At 38.2% G+C, this 15,564-nt stretch overlaps 1 protein-coding gene across 3 annotated transcripts in view; it reads right to left on the reverse strand.

Annotated features, from left to right (window-relative positions):
* The window catches only part of LRBA (LPS responsive beige-like anchor protein), a 406,974-nt gene that overhangs the window by 316,153 nt on the left and 75,257 nt on the right, over nucleotides 1–15,564 (reverse strand). For all 3 annotated transcript variants that reach the window (XM_051619696.1, XM_051619697.1, XM_051619695.1), the window contains exons 22-29: nucleotides 13,586–14,617; nucleotides 12,415–12,590; nucleotides 9,843–9,996; nucleotides 9,279–9,459; nucleotides 7,876–8,003; nucleotides 7,402–7,509; nucleotides 4,288–4,459; nucleotides 3,207–3,645 (exon numbers count right to left, since the gene is read on the reverse strand). In XM_051619696.1, coding sequence (XP_051475656.1) covers nucleotides 3,207–3,645; nucleotides 4,288–4,459; nucleotides 7,402–7,509; nucleotides 7,876–8,003; nucleotides 9,279–9,459; nucleotides 9,843–9,996; nucleotides 12,415–12,590; nucleotides 13,586–14,617 — 2,390 coding nt within the window. The remainder of the gene's footprint in view (nucleotides 1–3,206; nucleotides 3,646–4,287; nucleotides 4,460–7,401; nucleotides 7,510–7,875; nucleotides 8,004–9,278; nucleotides 9,460–9,842; nucleotides 9,997–12,414; nucleotides 12,591–13,585; nucleotides 14,618–15,564) is intronic.

The raw sequence follows: 15,564 nt of genomic DNA on the forward strand, positions 1-15,564 counted from the left end.
ATATGAGGAGAGTTTTGATTTCTGACACAGCATTCCTGAGATAAATGCAGGATCAGAGAGATGCTTTGAAATTCCCAGAGATACCCCACTGGTAAGCTGCTACATGGGAACAACTTTTAACAAAGTGTCTTTAAAAAGAAAAAAAAAAGTTAACTCACAGAACTTATGTTTGCCATAAAACTATACATTAAATATAAACCAGACACAGAAAATAAGAGAATATCCCAAAGCCTGTTTTTCCAAACTCTCCCAGTGTATCTCAGTATGTTTTGTCTATCACAGAGATAAGAGCTACTATTTCCAAGTCTACTACAGCTTCTTGTAAAAAGGTTTTTCTTTCCCTGGTACAATTCCTTCTCGCTGTTGTCTCTAGGTATCTTTTCAGAGCACAAACTTGTACTTCCAGCAGAGATGGACTACATAAAGATGCAGTCACCTTGAAGTGGTCATTAAAGTTTCCTGTCTATAGAATTTGAAATATAAATGTTTCATATACATAGTTATTCCTTTTGATCAAGTGATTAATTAGTTAGTTAGCAGCATGACTTATCAACAACATATTTACCCTAGATGCTAGATTGTGCATGTCACTACCAGATGATCATTGACTAGGGGTAAGACTTATGCATGATTAGGTACACTTTTGACTACCTGACATACTCACAAAAGGAAATAAATGAAAAATTAAGCCACCTAGAAACACAGAGCTGCTGACATACTGAGGTCATGTGCAAATGCTAAAGAACAAAATATTTTATACTAGTTCACGACCTTTTCCTCACATATTTAGCCACACCCACTACACACTGAAAGTCATAGGAAACTAATACCCACAAATTATCACTGTGGAGCAGTCCAGATAGCTACACAGAACCTCTACAAAACTGCCTGTCCTCTGCTCTTCCATTCACAAGCACGGTGCTGTCTACTGCTTCAGTCCATGCACCCCTTTCACTCCTCTGTGTATATTTCTTCACCAAAATAGTTTCCTTTTGGTACGATATAGTAATTATGTCTCATGCTTAACTGAAAGAACATTGAGAGATGTGGTTACAAATGGCTGACACTTTGGAGGTGGGAAATGGAGGCAAGAGTCCATATAGGGCAGTGAAGCACTGGAAAAGTAAAAGGGCAAAACAGCAAGTAGTTCACCTTTTAAATGACTTGCTTTACAAAACACACAGCAATTCAACGGGTTCTTTTCACTGAGTGACCTTGCAACTATACAGAAAAAAGAACTCAAAATTGCAAGTGACTGAAGGGCTGCTGTCATGCCCAGTATTTCATTGGTGTACATGTTATCAAATTAAATCACACAGTATCCTCTCACAATGTTTTGCAGGTGCAACCTACCTATGGCAGATACCAGGAGTGTAAGCGCCCAATTACTTCTTGTCTAGTTAACGTGCTTTACACCAATTCAAATCAGAGTTGCACAGGAAGCACAAACCTGCAATTTTAGCAGCAGCTAAAAAATAACTCCTAAATGCAACACACGCTTCTGTAGCTGATCTCCAGGCAAACTTTGTAGTTCAAATATCACCACTCAGCAACAACAGGAATTTCTTGAGGAAAAAATCAGTCACAGACTAAAACATGATGCTATTTCATATCAACAGCCCATTTGCTGTAAAGAGCAATGACAGGCCACAGTGGGGAAGCACTAAAAGCACTTGGCCCGCAGCAGGGAAAGAGGCATGACAACTTCTAATTCAGTGTCTCTCTTGTTCCAGTTTTCCCCCTCTGCCTCCATCTTCCTACTGTTGCCAAAACAAGTCTTCCTGTTTAGCATCACAAGCAGAACACAGTATTTACTTTGAGACAAGAACAAGGTGACCAAATGCTAGCAAACACTACCTGTGTTTCATCTAGTCAGACAACCACCACCATTTCAGTGGTGGTGATACTGAAATCTGAGCTGAGAAGACATGCTGTGACAGCTGTATCCTTACCCCCAGCACAGTTAAACTCCTTTTTTTGGGTCATCTAAGTTTGCTAGTTTAAGTAAGGCAGACATACATTGCAAAGACATCAGAGCCATAGGAAGTTCAGGATTAAGCAGAGGATCAGATCCTGTTATGGAGATCCCCTGGCAGATCGACTGCAGGATTTCTGGATATGAATAAGGCTTTTCTAGAGCCAAGAATGCAAGTGTTATGAGATTCTCTCTTTAATTCTTTGTTTTCTTTGTTGTTTTTGGGAATCCTGGATACGTAGAAGTCAGTAAGCACAGTGAAAGACAATGTGGTCTTCTGTACTTCGGAAACGATAAGGAGATAATGGGACCAAAATGTAGGGGACACCAAAATTACTATCAGGAAAAAGGGACTTCAATATAAAATGAGAAGAAACAGAGACAAAGCAAGAATGCTCCATTTTAAATTCACCACAACACATATTAAGAAATGTATTAAAACAAAAAAATTTTAAAGCTATTATAACAACAAAGCAAACCTAACAGCACAGGGATGTACCTACTGAATTAAACCTGAAAGATATAAACTACGCCTTCAGCACCAGACGGCAGAACACAGATGCATTTTGGTAATTGAATATAGGAGTATTCTATAGGTAGAAGGACATCTAGGTGACTGCTCCATTGATTTTGATCAATTTGTAGCTATTATTAAACCAACATTCTTTTGCAGGCCCACAAAAACAGAAATTGGATACAGGTAATCTACACATCATTAAGTTATTTTAGGTCCACTTTATTTCCCGAGTCCTTTAAAACTAACTAAACATTGACTTTACAAGAGCACCCATCTGCAAATGCTGCAGTTAGGAATATGAGAACGTGAAAGAAAGTAACAACTTACACCCTTAATCTTTTATTTTACTCTTGCAGTCATTTCTAGGCAATTCGTTGACCCTTGTACCATATTGCTTCTGAGCTGTAACACATAGAGATAGGAGAGTTGTCTCTGATAAAGAGGTGCTGGCTTCAAGATCTTCAAGTACAACCCAGTCACCAGCCATTTTTCATTTCAAAATAGCATCCTATGAATTGCAGAGTGTACCTTCATGGTGAACCTATGAGATGTCGGTGGATGTAGTCAAAGGTTCTGCTTCTAAATCAAAGCATCTTGATTACATTAAGTACAAGATAACACTATACATGAGATCTGGTGAAGTGTAACTTTTTCTGTTCTTATAGATATCTTAAGCAAAATTAAACAGCTCAAATACTTTAGAAGTTACATTACCTGTCAAAGGAATGGAACTGTACAGACTGCTCAGCAGCTCCCTCGCCAAGAACTCCAAGGAAGGTTGGTGGCAGAAGAGCAGAATCCACTGCACTCCCATCAGCTGGTGTGCTTACCAAGCTTCTCAGGATGTCCTTTACATTGACATTTTTTGCAACTGGCACAGAAGTTGCAGGCTTACTATCCTCGGTTCCTGTCTCACTTCTGCCCTCCTGAGACTTATTTACTTCTAATGAGAGCGTGCACAGTACTTCACTGACTGCATCCGGACCTGCACTGATGTTCAGAGGTCCTGCTTCAGCAACACTAACAGAACTGTTTGCTTGGCCTGAAGCTGGTTCCTCCCCAAGACCAGAATCTCTTCTTTGTACAGATGCTGTACTTTTTGAATCTTCAGTGGAGGCCAAAGCACAGACAGCAGCAGATGGATTTTCCACATCTGTTCATACCAAAACCAGAAAATACATTTTAAGTCTATTATTAACAAAATTGCATTCACCACATTGCTTATAAAGAAGTAACAATAGGTGACAAGTGAAATAATACAGCTGTAAGCATTTCCTCTTCCCTACTTGAAGATTAATATTACCTATAGGTGGTTATAAGGAATCTTAGAACAGAAAAATTTTCTTCTGATTTCTGAGAAGCCTGAAAAGTTATAACATCCAAAAACTGCAACAAGGAAATAGCAGATAATGAATCAGCAATCAAAGAATGAAAATTAATTGACTGCCCTAAAGACAAACAGGAGAAAAATCTTACAGTGGAAGCAAAAAGCTGTCAGTCTATGCTCATGCATACTTAACCTTATACAAAACAGTAATGTTTCTGCAACAAGCGTTCATAAGTACTTAGCTACTTCAGGGAGATTAACCACCTTGACACAGCAAAATTGATTTACAGATTAGGCTCTTCTCAGATCAGAAAAAGATACACACAAACACTGAGGCAAACTGACTACTATAATGTTTATTTCAGCAGTTACAATGTGCATATTTCTACATCATTTCATGTGTACTTCTAAGACTTTTAAGATGCATAAACCACAATCTTTCATTTGGCCAAACAATCAGCAGTTCACCTGTAGCAGGAGTTTCACTGTTTTCATTCTCTGATTCCTTGAATGACTGGCTATGGTTTGGTGGTCGTCTTTCATTCTGGGGCTCCAGTATATCTCTGTATTTTGAAACCATGAGCACAGAAATAAAATATACAACAGCCAGTGCCAAAAACTGAGCCTGTTTACTGTCCTCCTGCAAAAAAAAAGAAGGACACACACACAGATTTTTCCATTACAATTTCAGCAGTATGTTTATTTTTTCTGTAAAGTATGCCCAGCGCTGCCATAAACAGACGGAGAGTAAGATGATATGTCAACAACGGAAGAACAATATTCTCTAGTCACAGTTTGTCTCACCTATAAAGCTAGGGAGTACAGCAACTGTATTCAAATGGCACTAATCCTTTCATTTTTCATTTATAAATATGACAACTTTGACTAGGGTTGTGTGTTTTGAGTACATACTTCCAATTAGTGCAGGGACTAAGCCCCTTTACTTATTTACAGGTGTCTCCTATGACATTTCCTCAAATGTGCCAAGATATTCACAGCATTTGCTGTGAAGTACAACCAAGAAAGCATGTTCAACAAAACTGTAAAAGCATTTATAAACCACTACATATTAATTAAGTAGAACAAATTCCAGAACTAGTGTTAAGGTTTTATTTCACCATCAGATTATCCAGATGAATGTAGCGTATTACGCACAATTTAAACAAGAAATGGCAAATACGCATTCGCATTAAAGCTGTACATTTATGAAGAGATTTTAAGACAAGCTTAAAAACAAGTTTTAATACCAACTGTGCCAGGTACCTCTCCAGAGTACTCAGCCACTCCTAGTGAAACAAATAGTCACATCCCAGATCTGACTGGACATTATGATTTAGCCTAAGCCTGTCCTCTTTGGCTCTCAAATGGAAAAAAAGCTTTGTACACATCACGATCACAGGGAAACTGAATATTTGGATCATCACTGAGCAACCAGAAAGAGAAAGGGTGTCTGTGGGGTTTTTTTGAGGACCATGAAGATGATCAGAGGGCTGGAGCACCTCTCCCATGAAGACTGGAGGAGAGAGTCGGGGTTGTTCAGTCCAGAGAAGAGAAGGCTCTGGGGAGACCTTACAGCAGCCTTCCAGTACCTGAAGGAGGCCCACAGGAAAGCTGGAGAGAGACTTTTTACAAGGGCTTGTAGTGAGAGGACGAGGGGGAATGGTTTTAAACTGGAAGAGGGTAGAGCAAGGTTAGACAGTGGAAGAAACTCTTCACTGTGGGGGTGGTAAGACATGGGAACAGGTTGCCCAGGGAAGCTGTAGATGCCTCATCCTGGAAGTGTTAAAGGCCAGGTTGGATGGGCTCTGAGTAACCATGTCTAGTGGAATGTGTCCCAGTCCATGCAGGGGGGTTGGAACTAGATGATCTTAAATGTCCCTTCCAACCCAAACCATCCTGTGATTTAAAAGGGCTCCAGCAGTATTCAGTTTTCCCCTCTGAGCAGTTCCAAGAGAGTAAGTTAAAATATAAAGCTCATTTTATCATGATTGTCATGCCCATTGAAGCCCCACATTCCATGAAAGCTTTAAGAAGCTATACTGGGAGAAGTTCATGAGAAGTTCTCAATTAAGAACTAAATAACATAGCTGGATACTATCTGTTATGCTTAAGAAACAACCTGTGATTCCTAACTTTCATAGAATGACTAAGAAACAGCTAAAACAATTTAGCATCAGACAAGCACAGTGCAAGACTGACAGTCCCCTACAATGGTAAGGATAAGAAGGAATTTTCTTGCTAAATCAATTTGTGCAAGACAGCTTCCAACAGTACTTACTAAGGTTGTGATCCAATGAATTAACACTACTGCTTTCTTATTTTTTCTACTATGTCCGTAGAACTCCTTGAAATGAAGTTCACTTACTACCGGAAGTACTACTACTGGTGGTTAAGTGGAACCCATCTGAGTTCCTCCTGCACAGTTTCAAACCACGCCAATCATAATTTTATGTGCTGAACACAATGTAAGAAACTGCATACAAATCAAACAAAATATTTCAATGCAAGTATAAGCAGCTCAGACAAAAACTAATTTCTGTTCTGAAGTCTGCTTTTCCTCTACAGCTCAACACAGTAGACATAAAGCAGAGTTAATGGATTGCTTTGTATTTATTTGTGAAACAGAAAAAATGGTGAATTAGACGTGCAAAAAGAAGGAGAGGTTGTGTGTGTATATTGGGGTTTTTTTAAAGAAAAAATTAGTACACAAAATGTGCCTGATTTCGAAGATTGCAACATTAGGATTATTTTAGTTGCCACCATTATGAAAGATTCACTTCCTGTTACTCTTTTGCACACTGATACTGAAGTAGGGGTTCACAGAAGCATGTTTCAAATCAGCAATTGCTGTAAGGATAAAAACCAAAGATCTTTCACTTTTCTGGATAGAACAAAGCTCACTGTAAATCATTATACTTGCTAAATAGTCCAATTATTGTAAAATAAGTTGTGGTGTCCAATTTTGTGGCCACCAATGACTTATAGCCATTACAGCTACTGTATTTGCTTACAGAGGTTTTTTTCTAAGCAATCAATCTCAATTTCCTCAATATCAGCTATAAAGTCGCTGACATAGGGCAAATATATTTTTAGTCAACTCAAGACTAAGAAACATACGCATATTTACAGCACATGCACACAAATTGGTTCCTCTGAGGGGAACTAATGGAATTAGAAATGACCTCTAATTTCTAATTAACTAGAAAGATACTGATTTTTAAAAAAGTATACATAAATATCTTTACTTATTATACATAAACAGTTTGTCTATGTACAACATGCAAAAAGTATGTAATTGTATTAAATACAACACATTTAGTATAGAATAGGTAAAATTCCAGTCAGTCAGCTCTTAAGAACACATAAAAAAACCTGAACAGCAGGTAGCAACTTTCACCTCTCCCTCTTTCCAATCCAAAACACTGCCACAGCTGCAGAGTCTTATGAGTTCCTAATTACTGTGAAGAGTATTCAGTTTCTGTAAATTCAGTTTAGTCAAACTGCATAACCTATAGCAAGTGTTCAGCAAAGAGACATAGGCAGAAATCTAGCTACAAAGAAAACAACTTATTTGTAACTTACTATATCTCTGAATACGACAGCTCGAAGCCGGTTAATATCCATATCTTGCAAAAGTCTGTCATGGTCTCGTATTGGAGAAATGCCACCAGTCACAATGTCCACTGGACTCTGTTAAAAAAAAAACAAAATAAAAACATAACACCTTCAGATTCTGTTTTTAAAAGCATTCTACCAAGAATCATTAAGTGTGTACAATCACCCACCGTACACCATATAGGCATAACTAGAGCACAAAGATCAGATATACATTTCATCTTTCAATGAAAAAAAAATCTGGCAAGTTCTTGGGACGGATTTACTTCACTATAGAATATTAAATATGTAAACATTAAACTCACATATTGGAAAATCTACTTCAAGATTCCTGGTGTTCATGCCCTTCAGCTCTATTAAAGTATCAGTGGTGCAGGTATAAATTTATAAACTTATCTATTTGTACAGACTCCGTGTTCCTGATTGTGGTCTTATACTTGCCTTTGCTGCAGATTTTCCTGTTCCTATAAAGCCAGGCATTGTTTTTTGGTTCTTCCCAATGTCTCCAATAGGCTTCATCTGTGCATGCTGCTGACACTCCAAGCAATTTCTTACTGCTACTGCACATACTTCAAGGAAAAAGGAAATGTTAAGAATTACTCTGGGAAGTAGTATTGTTTATACCCCTTACAGAGATGTACCATACATTTCTGTTTATCACAAACTAAAAAGTTTGAGCACATCAGTAAAATGGTATTTTGCTTCCATAAATTTTAAATAGTCACAAAACAATGCTCAAAATTCTTCAACAACTTATAACTAATAATGTATACTAAACTATTAGAACATGTATGCTATATCTAATGGATACTTCAAAGTGCGTTAAGTTAGCATCCCTCATTGAAATTTCACCATGCATATAACCATGGGGAGGGAAGAGTGAGGACAGCTAAATTTCACAGACTAGCAAGGAATAAAGAAACGTGATACATTAGTGAAACGACAGTGTTTGCTTCACAATGCTGTTACTCTTGGACTAAATGTTCTGAAGTTACACAATTTTGTGGGTTTTTTTAACTTCACATATGTACCTATTTCAGCTTCTAATATTATTTTCAAAGGAAAAAAGAACTACCCCACCTCTATACCTGTTTCCATCCCATAAATCTTGTTCTACCTGCACAAAGTTTTAATTGCCTAGAAAGGGAGAGGAAGGCTAGTTACTGTTGAGGCTCTGAGCTGCTCTGGCACTCATGCAAATTAAACTTTTCATTACAGAAAGTCTTACAGCATGCAACTAGCATGAAAACTCTCTTCCTCTATTAACTAACTGAACCCAGTTATGATTTTGTATGTTCGTATTTCCAGAATAGACAATACTTTTTTAGGTAATGACCAGCTTCTTTCAATCCAACCTGATGCAATACTAGAATGCTGGATATGACTACCGCCCAATTTGAACCCTACTCTAGAAATTTACATCTCTAGTTTTCACCATACCTTCGACTGTTGACCTCAAGATTAAACCTCTTTTCTACATATTGTAAAGTTTCATGGTTTTGTATATAGTATAATATTTCTTTTTCTTAAAGCTGCTATATTCTCAGTCTTGACTATTTGGAGAACTTTGGTAAAAGAAGTATCTTCATGGATAAAAGAAAAACATGCATCCACAACAGTCAGGCTACCAAACTTGATCATCTATTTAATTTAATTTTTTAAAGACAAAAAGAACCCTATGTATGTATATGCATTGCAGAATACGGTAATAGTAAAACAGCAGAAGATCCCAGTGCTTCTTTGACTAAATTTAATCTTAATTTAACAAAAATGACAGAAAAAATAAAGCTAGCTAACTAGCAACAGCAACTACCTGTGCTCATTAAATGGTTTTATTCGCTTACCCAGACGAAGACATTGTCGCAGAATTCCTCCAGATGACATGTTTTTCTCAGACTCAATTTCAGTGAAACCAAGAGAGCTTGCAAAAATTAGCACATCCACAAGGTTGATTAATCTCTGGATAAATGTTAAAGATGCTTCTACTGAAAGCCCTTGAGTTGGCTCAATATTCTCCAATTCATGCTACACAGAAAAATTGAAAGCAACATTTACTTCTTCGCAAAGGTGATAGGCCTACAACTTAAATGAAGAAAAAGGTATGCTGGAAAGGAACAACTGGTCACATTTTAGAAACAATCATTAGTTTTAGAATTTAATCCCATTCCAGACCACCATGGGACAATGAAGCATGGTGTATTCTTTTTATGTCTTCGAGCCAAGAGGGCAGGCAACCGATTTATCTTAGGGAAAGCATGGAGGTAGCAAAGGGAGGAAAGAGATGCTTGTGGAAATATCCCACACAGTTCCTCTTTCCCAAAAGGACAGATATACTAGTTAATACACTGCATAAAGAAAGGCATCCTCCCACAAGAGACATGTTTTCAAATAAAAATGAAATTTCTTACAGTAGCGGATGTGGCAGCAGAAAGCAATGGCAATATACCACCACAAGCCATGATCATGTTGTCCATCACTTGTGAAATGAGGTGAATTGTGTTGTGCACAAATATGACATTGTCACTGCTATTCACGAAGTCCATCACAGTTTTTGTAGAATGGCTGTCAAGAAAAAATAAATTCAGATTTATTTTTGTGGCAATTTAGCATCTTTATGCTTTCATAAAACCAAAACCAGTTAGCCCTGGGACAACAAATAGCACATGACTGTAAGGGTCAGCTGATGTACCTTAATCTAAATCTGAAGCTACCTTTTCTCTTTCTTCTAAAACCTTTCCTGATAGTGGCTTGCTAAAAACACCAATGTGGGTGTTAATACTCATTTGGACAAAGATACATTATAGGCTGATCTGTGATTACTTACGATAGCAGAAGTCACTCTATTAGGCAATACAATAGAGTTTCAACAAAACACAAAAACTTAAATCCTGTTGAGCATATAAACAGATTTTCAGAACAGAATCTAACTAAAAACGTATTTTAGACACATACATTCCTTATTATCAGGTCAGTACAGCTATATGGTCCAATTTCATAGCATGGTTTGGGTTGGAAGGGCACTTAAAAATCATCTTCCAACGCCCTTGCATGGGCTGGGACACATTCCACAAGAGCAGGTTGCTCAGAGCCCCATCCAACCTGACCTTTAACACTTCCAGGATGGGGCATCCACAACTTCCCTGCGCAACCTGTGCCAGTGTCTCACCACCCTCACAGCCAAGAATTTCCTCCTAATGTCTAACCTAAATCTACCCTCTTCCAATTTAAAGCCATTCCCCCTCGTCCTATCACTACATGCCCTTCCAAAAAGTCCCTTCCCAGCTTTCCTGTAGGCCTCCTTCAGGTACTGGAAGGCTACTATAAAGTTTCCCCAGAGACCTCTCCTCTCCCAGCTGAACAGCCCCAACTCAGCCTGTGTTCTTAGTAGACGTGTTCTGGCCCTCTGATCATTTTTGTGGCCTTTCTCAGGATTTGCTCCAACAAATCCATGCCCTTCTTCTGCTGGGGGCCGCAGAACTGGACACAGTACCCCAGGTGGTGTCTCATCAGAGCAGAGGGTGAGAACTGTGTCCCTCAATGTGCTGGCCACTCTTCCTTTGATGCAGCCCAGGACACGGTTGGCTTTCTGGGGTGCAAGCACACATCACTGCCTCTCATCAACCAACAACCTCAAGTCATTCTCTGCAGGGCTGCTCTCAAGTCCTTCATCTCCAGCCTGTATTGATAGTGGAGGTTGCCCCAACCCAGATGAAAGACCTCGCACTTGGCCTTATTGAACTTCATGTGGTTTGCATGGGTCCACCTCTCAAGCCTGCCAAGGTCTCTCTGGATGGCATCCCTTCCCTGTACAGCAACAACTAAATCACTCAGGTTGGTGTCATCTGCAAACTTGCTGAGAGCACTCAATCTCACTGTCCATGTCCCCAATTAATATGTTAAATAATTCTTCTTCCAATAGAAACCCCTGAGGGACAACACTTGTAACTGGTCTCCACCCAGACATTGAGCTATGGATCACAACACTTTGAGTGTGACCATCCAGCCAACTCCCTATCCATCAAGTGGTGCACCTGTCAAATACATGTGTCTTCAATTTAGAGACCAGGATGTGGTGTGGAACAGTGTCAACTACTTTGCACAAGTTCAGGTTGATGACATCACTCACTCTTCCCTTATTCAGAAGGCCACCAAATTTGTTGTCAGGCATAGTTTGTCCTTAGTGAAGCCATGTTGGCTGTCACCAATCACCTGTGTTTTGCACGTGCCTTAGCATAATTTCTAGGAAGATCTGCTCCACGGTCCTGCCAGGTACAGAAATAAGACTGACTGGCCTGCAGTTCCCCGGGTCTTCCTTCCCTCCCTTTTCAAAAAAAGGGTTTATGCTTCCCCTTTTCCAGTCAGTGGGAACTTCATTAAAATTTGACACTCACTACTTCAAGATAACAGACAACACTCATATTTAAGTTATTAAATCTTAACATTTAAATGCAGAATTACCAATTATTTCAGTTTCCTCTTTTTCTAACTAAAGTCACCTTGATAATTACATTCCAGATTGGTGTTACAAGTTAATTTTTATAAGCACAGAACACCTCTGTGTTCACAGATCTCTATAAAAGCAGCAAAATAGTGTATGTAAACACCAAAGTAATAAATACTATTAATGGATTTTTTTAGTTCATACTTAGATACTAATACAAGATACAGGCCCTTACATATATTAGGAACATGAAAATCATGGCCCAATAAAAAGCAATAGCAAGACTGTCATTGACTTAAATGTAGTCAGGATTTTAGTCAACTACATGTGCAGGCCCTCAACCAATACACATTTATGTCTGTAAAGAGTATTAAAAATAATCTGACAATATTTGGGTATAGGCCACAAAATAAGTAAGCTGCTCAATAACGAGTAAAATACCAGACATGCAACAATCAATGTCAAACACTGATTCTGGTGCAGCTGACTATAACAGAAATGCCAGTCTAGATCATTCCATATAAAGCATAGAAAGTTACCTTCTCCACATCTGTATATCTGTTTCTATGGAAAAGAGTAAGTCTGTGAGCAAGCGCTGATGCATCAGTGACCACTTAAACTCAGGAATACGGAACACAGCTGACCTAGATTCTCTTCTCTGCTCATCTGATGTAGCAGCTAGCTCTTGTCCTGAAGAATCTTGACGCCTTGAAGCCTGAAATCACAGTTTGCAGACAAAAACCACAAAAGAACAACCCATATTCTGGTTATTACCTTACACGGCATACACTGAAATGCATTTAATCAACTTGAGATTTATTCAACAAGTTTAGACTTTGTATATCGTAACAAATAAAGCTAAAACTATTACACAAATACTATTTATTTGATATACCAAACCTACAAGCTAGTCTACAGTTGCACTTGTCAGTCTGACCATACACAAGCAGCAACACAGCCTTACCACAGGGGGAGAGTATGTTGCTGTAGACAGTGGTTTTCCTCCTTTAAGGAAGAATGGTGCAGAATGAAGAGCATCCATTAGCAGGTATCTCTGCAGAAGATACATGACTATTTAACCATGAAAAGCTGAGTTAGAAACTAAGGACTAGAGGGGTGAAGCACTGCAGGATGCAACAGAAGCCCAGTTTTAAATTATACTTCCATGAAAAACGTAAGGCTGACATGATAGAATGACAATGCTGTAAAATTTTATTGTTTCATATACACAAAATTTTGTTGTGTGTACCACCTGAAGAGTAGCTACTGTAAAAAAATAATAATTCACAAGTTCCATCAGGATATGAAAGAAACAGTGTTGTCTTTTTTCTGATCACTTCTCAATAATTATGAGTTGAGATTATAAAAGACCAGACTGAAAAGAGTAAAAGGGAGGTTGAGTTAAGAAGCAGAAGAAATTCTACATAAAACCCTCTCAGAATATGTAAATGTTTATTTCAATTCTTCAAACTTAAGAGCAGAGTACCAACACAGAAATGTCCATCTAGCCACTGACTCTCCATCAGCAGATGTACAAAGAATAAGATCTTGGAGACTTCTAAGTGTACAAAACAGTAAGAATTATGGCTATTCTAATTAAGGGCTGAAAGAATCCTTTAGGTAACTCACAAAATCCATACACATTAAAATCCCCCCAACGTGTATGAGTACACTTTAAAGCTAAACAGATGAAGGATGGGAAGAACTTACCTCAGGTAGGGATCTGGGGGGCAGAGGTGCTTCTAGACATGTGTTAACTTTCAGTTCCAGTTTTTCCGTATCTGATGCAACACTAGAAACATCAAGCTTGGCAATTCTTTTATCAGAGGTTCCAGCAGGTGCTGGCACACGTGCATTTGCATTTTCTTCAGCTGGTTTGGTCTCACTAGAAAGAATCCTTCCTTTCACCAGCTTCTTTTTCCCTTTTGAATCTGATTGAGTCGCTACTTCTTGAACTGCAGAACTCACTGTTTCTGGCAAAGAAGTCAGTTCTTCTTTTTCCCCATCCACACCCTCTGTATCTTTAGATTGTAAAAGCACAGATTCAGGCTGCTCCTCTACTGCTTCTTCCTGTTTTGTCTCTTCACTTTCATCAGAGGTACATTCCTTTATTGTTTCTGCAAACTCTTCTGATGGTAAAGACATACCGCTTTCCTCTTTCAAATCAACAAAATCGTCTTCATCTTCCACCTCTACTGTTGATTTTTCCAATTTATCCAGACACTCAGGAGTTTTTTCTTCCAGAGTAGTTGGCACTGTTAAAGACGCAGCAGTGACAGCTACTGATTCTTCCGCAAGCTCATCAGCTTTGCTCAATGATTCTTCAATTGCTTCAGCTATTCCAGTACTAATTTCTGAAACATTGGGATTTATTTCTCCTGGTTCTGGAGAAAATTCTGCACAAGACATTGCTGTTAAGTTCTGTGCAGTTTCCCTCTCCACCCCCTCTAACTCCTCCCTATGATTAGACTCTAAATGAGTTTGTTGGTCACCATCTGTTGAGGTATTTGCCTCTTGTTTTTCAGTGCTGCACTCCACACCATCAACAATAACACGGGAAGGGGCAGTAGCATCTTCTTTTAACTCCAAACACTCTTGCTTCCCCTTGATTTCAGCTTCGTTGCTAATTCCAGAGATTGTTCTAATTGGCATTGAAGAATGTATTCCACTCCCTTCACCTCCTTTCCCTTGGTACTCCCTATACATTTGAGAAAGACTCTCTTTGTGCATTTCAAAAGTTACCTAAAAGAAAAGAGTTGAAAGTAAATTAAAAATGTCATGCTAATGAATGGTTTCACTGAAAAGAAGCCAAATTAATTGCTCACATCCTAAAGTTATACTATAAATATATATTGCATACTCTCTTTGTAATAAAAAACAATTTCACATTGGAGATCACTTCAACTGAAAGCAAGTTTTTCTTCAGTGTACCTGTTACTCCTGGCCAAAAGAAAGGGGGGGGAAGGAAATACCAGAGTAAAAAAAAATCCTAGACTGATCCTAAGGACAGAAAATTGAAGGTTTACTAGAAGTATTCAGAATTTTAAAGATTAATTCTAGTAAAATAAATGAAACTGCTTAAAGTTTAATCTTTATAGTTAACACTTGCATTATTCCCTAGGCTAATTTAATTCATCTGTAATTAGAGTTATCTATGCTACTTGCATTCATGTAATAGTACAAGATGTAGATAAAGCAGCGATAGCATAACACCCAGAGCATTACTAAATTTGAGAGAGCTGAAAAAAGAGCTGAAAATCTTTAGTTATAGGCAAGCTTTCACATCACTTCAGCACCTTCAGTATGTTCAACAATCTACAAAGATAAAGAAACTTTCAAGAAGTTTGTATATTAAAAAAAAATACAATCCCACAAAGCGGAGAGAAGCATGTAACAAAACCAAAATCTTGGGCACCTCCCAAATGATACCTAAAATTCTCCAGATAACTTTTCCTCTGGATGCTATTCACTCAGTCTGAAAGGCACATGAGAACAGCTACACAATGTGATTAAAATGGTAAGACCTTCCTACAGATAAGCTGAGAAAAAAACCTATTATTTGTTTTAGGTATATATTTTTAAAATTCTAGATAAAGAAAACATAAATTTAAGTACTGATAAAACTAATTTGCCCAAATAAATAGCTACGTATTGAAAGAATATCTCACTAGACTAACTGAAGTTTTTAT

The sequence above is a fragment of the Apus apus genome, chromosome 4 (genome assembly GCF_020740795.1).
Source record: "Apus apus isolate bApuApu2 chromosome 4, bApuApu2.pri.cur, whole genome shotgun sequence".
NCBI classification, from domain to species: Eukaryota; Metazoa; Chordata; class Aves; order Apodiformes; family Apodidae; genus Apus; species Apus apus.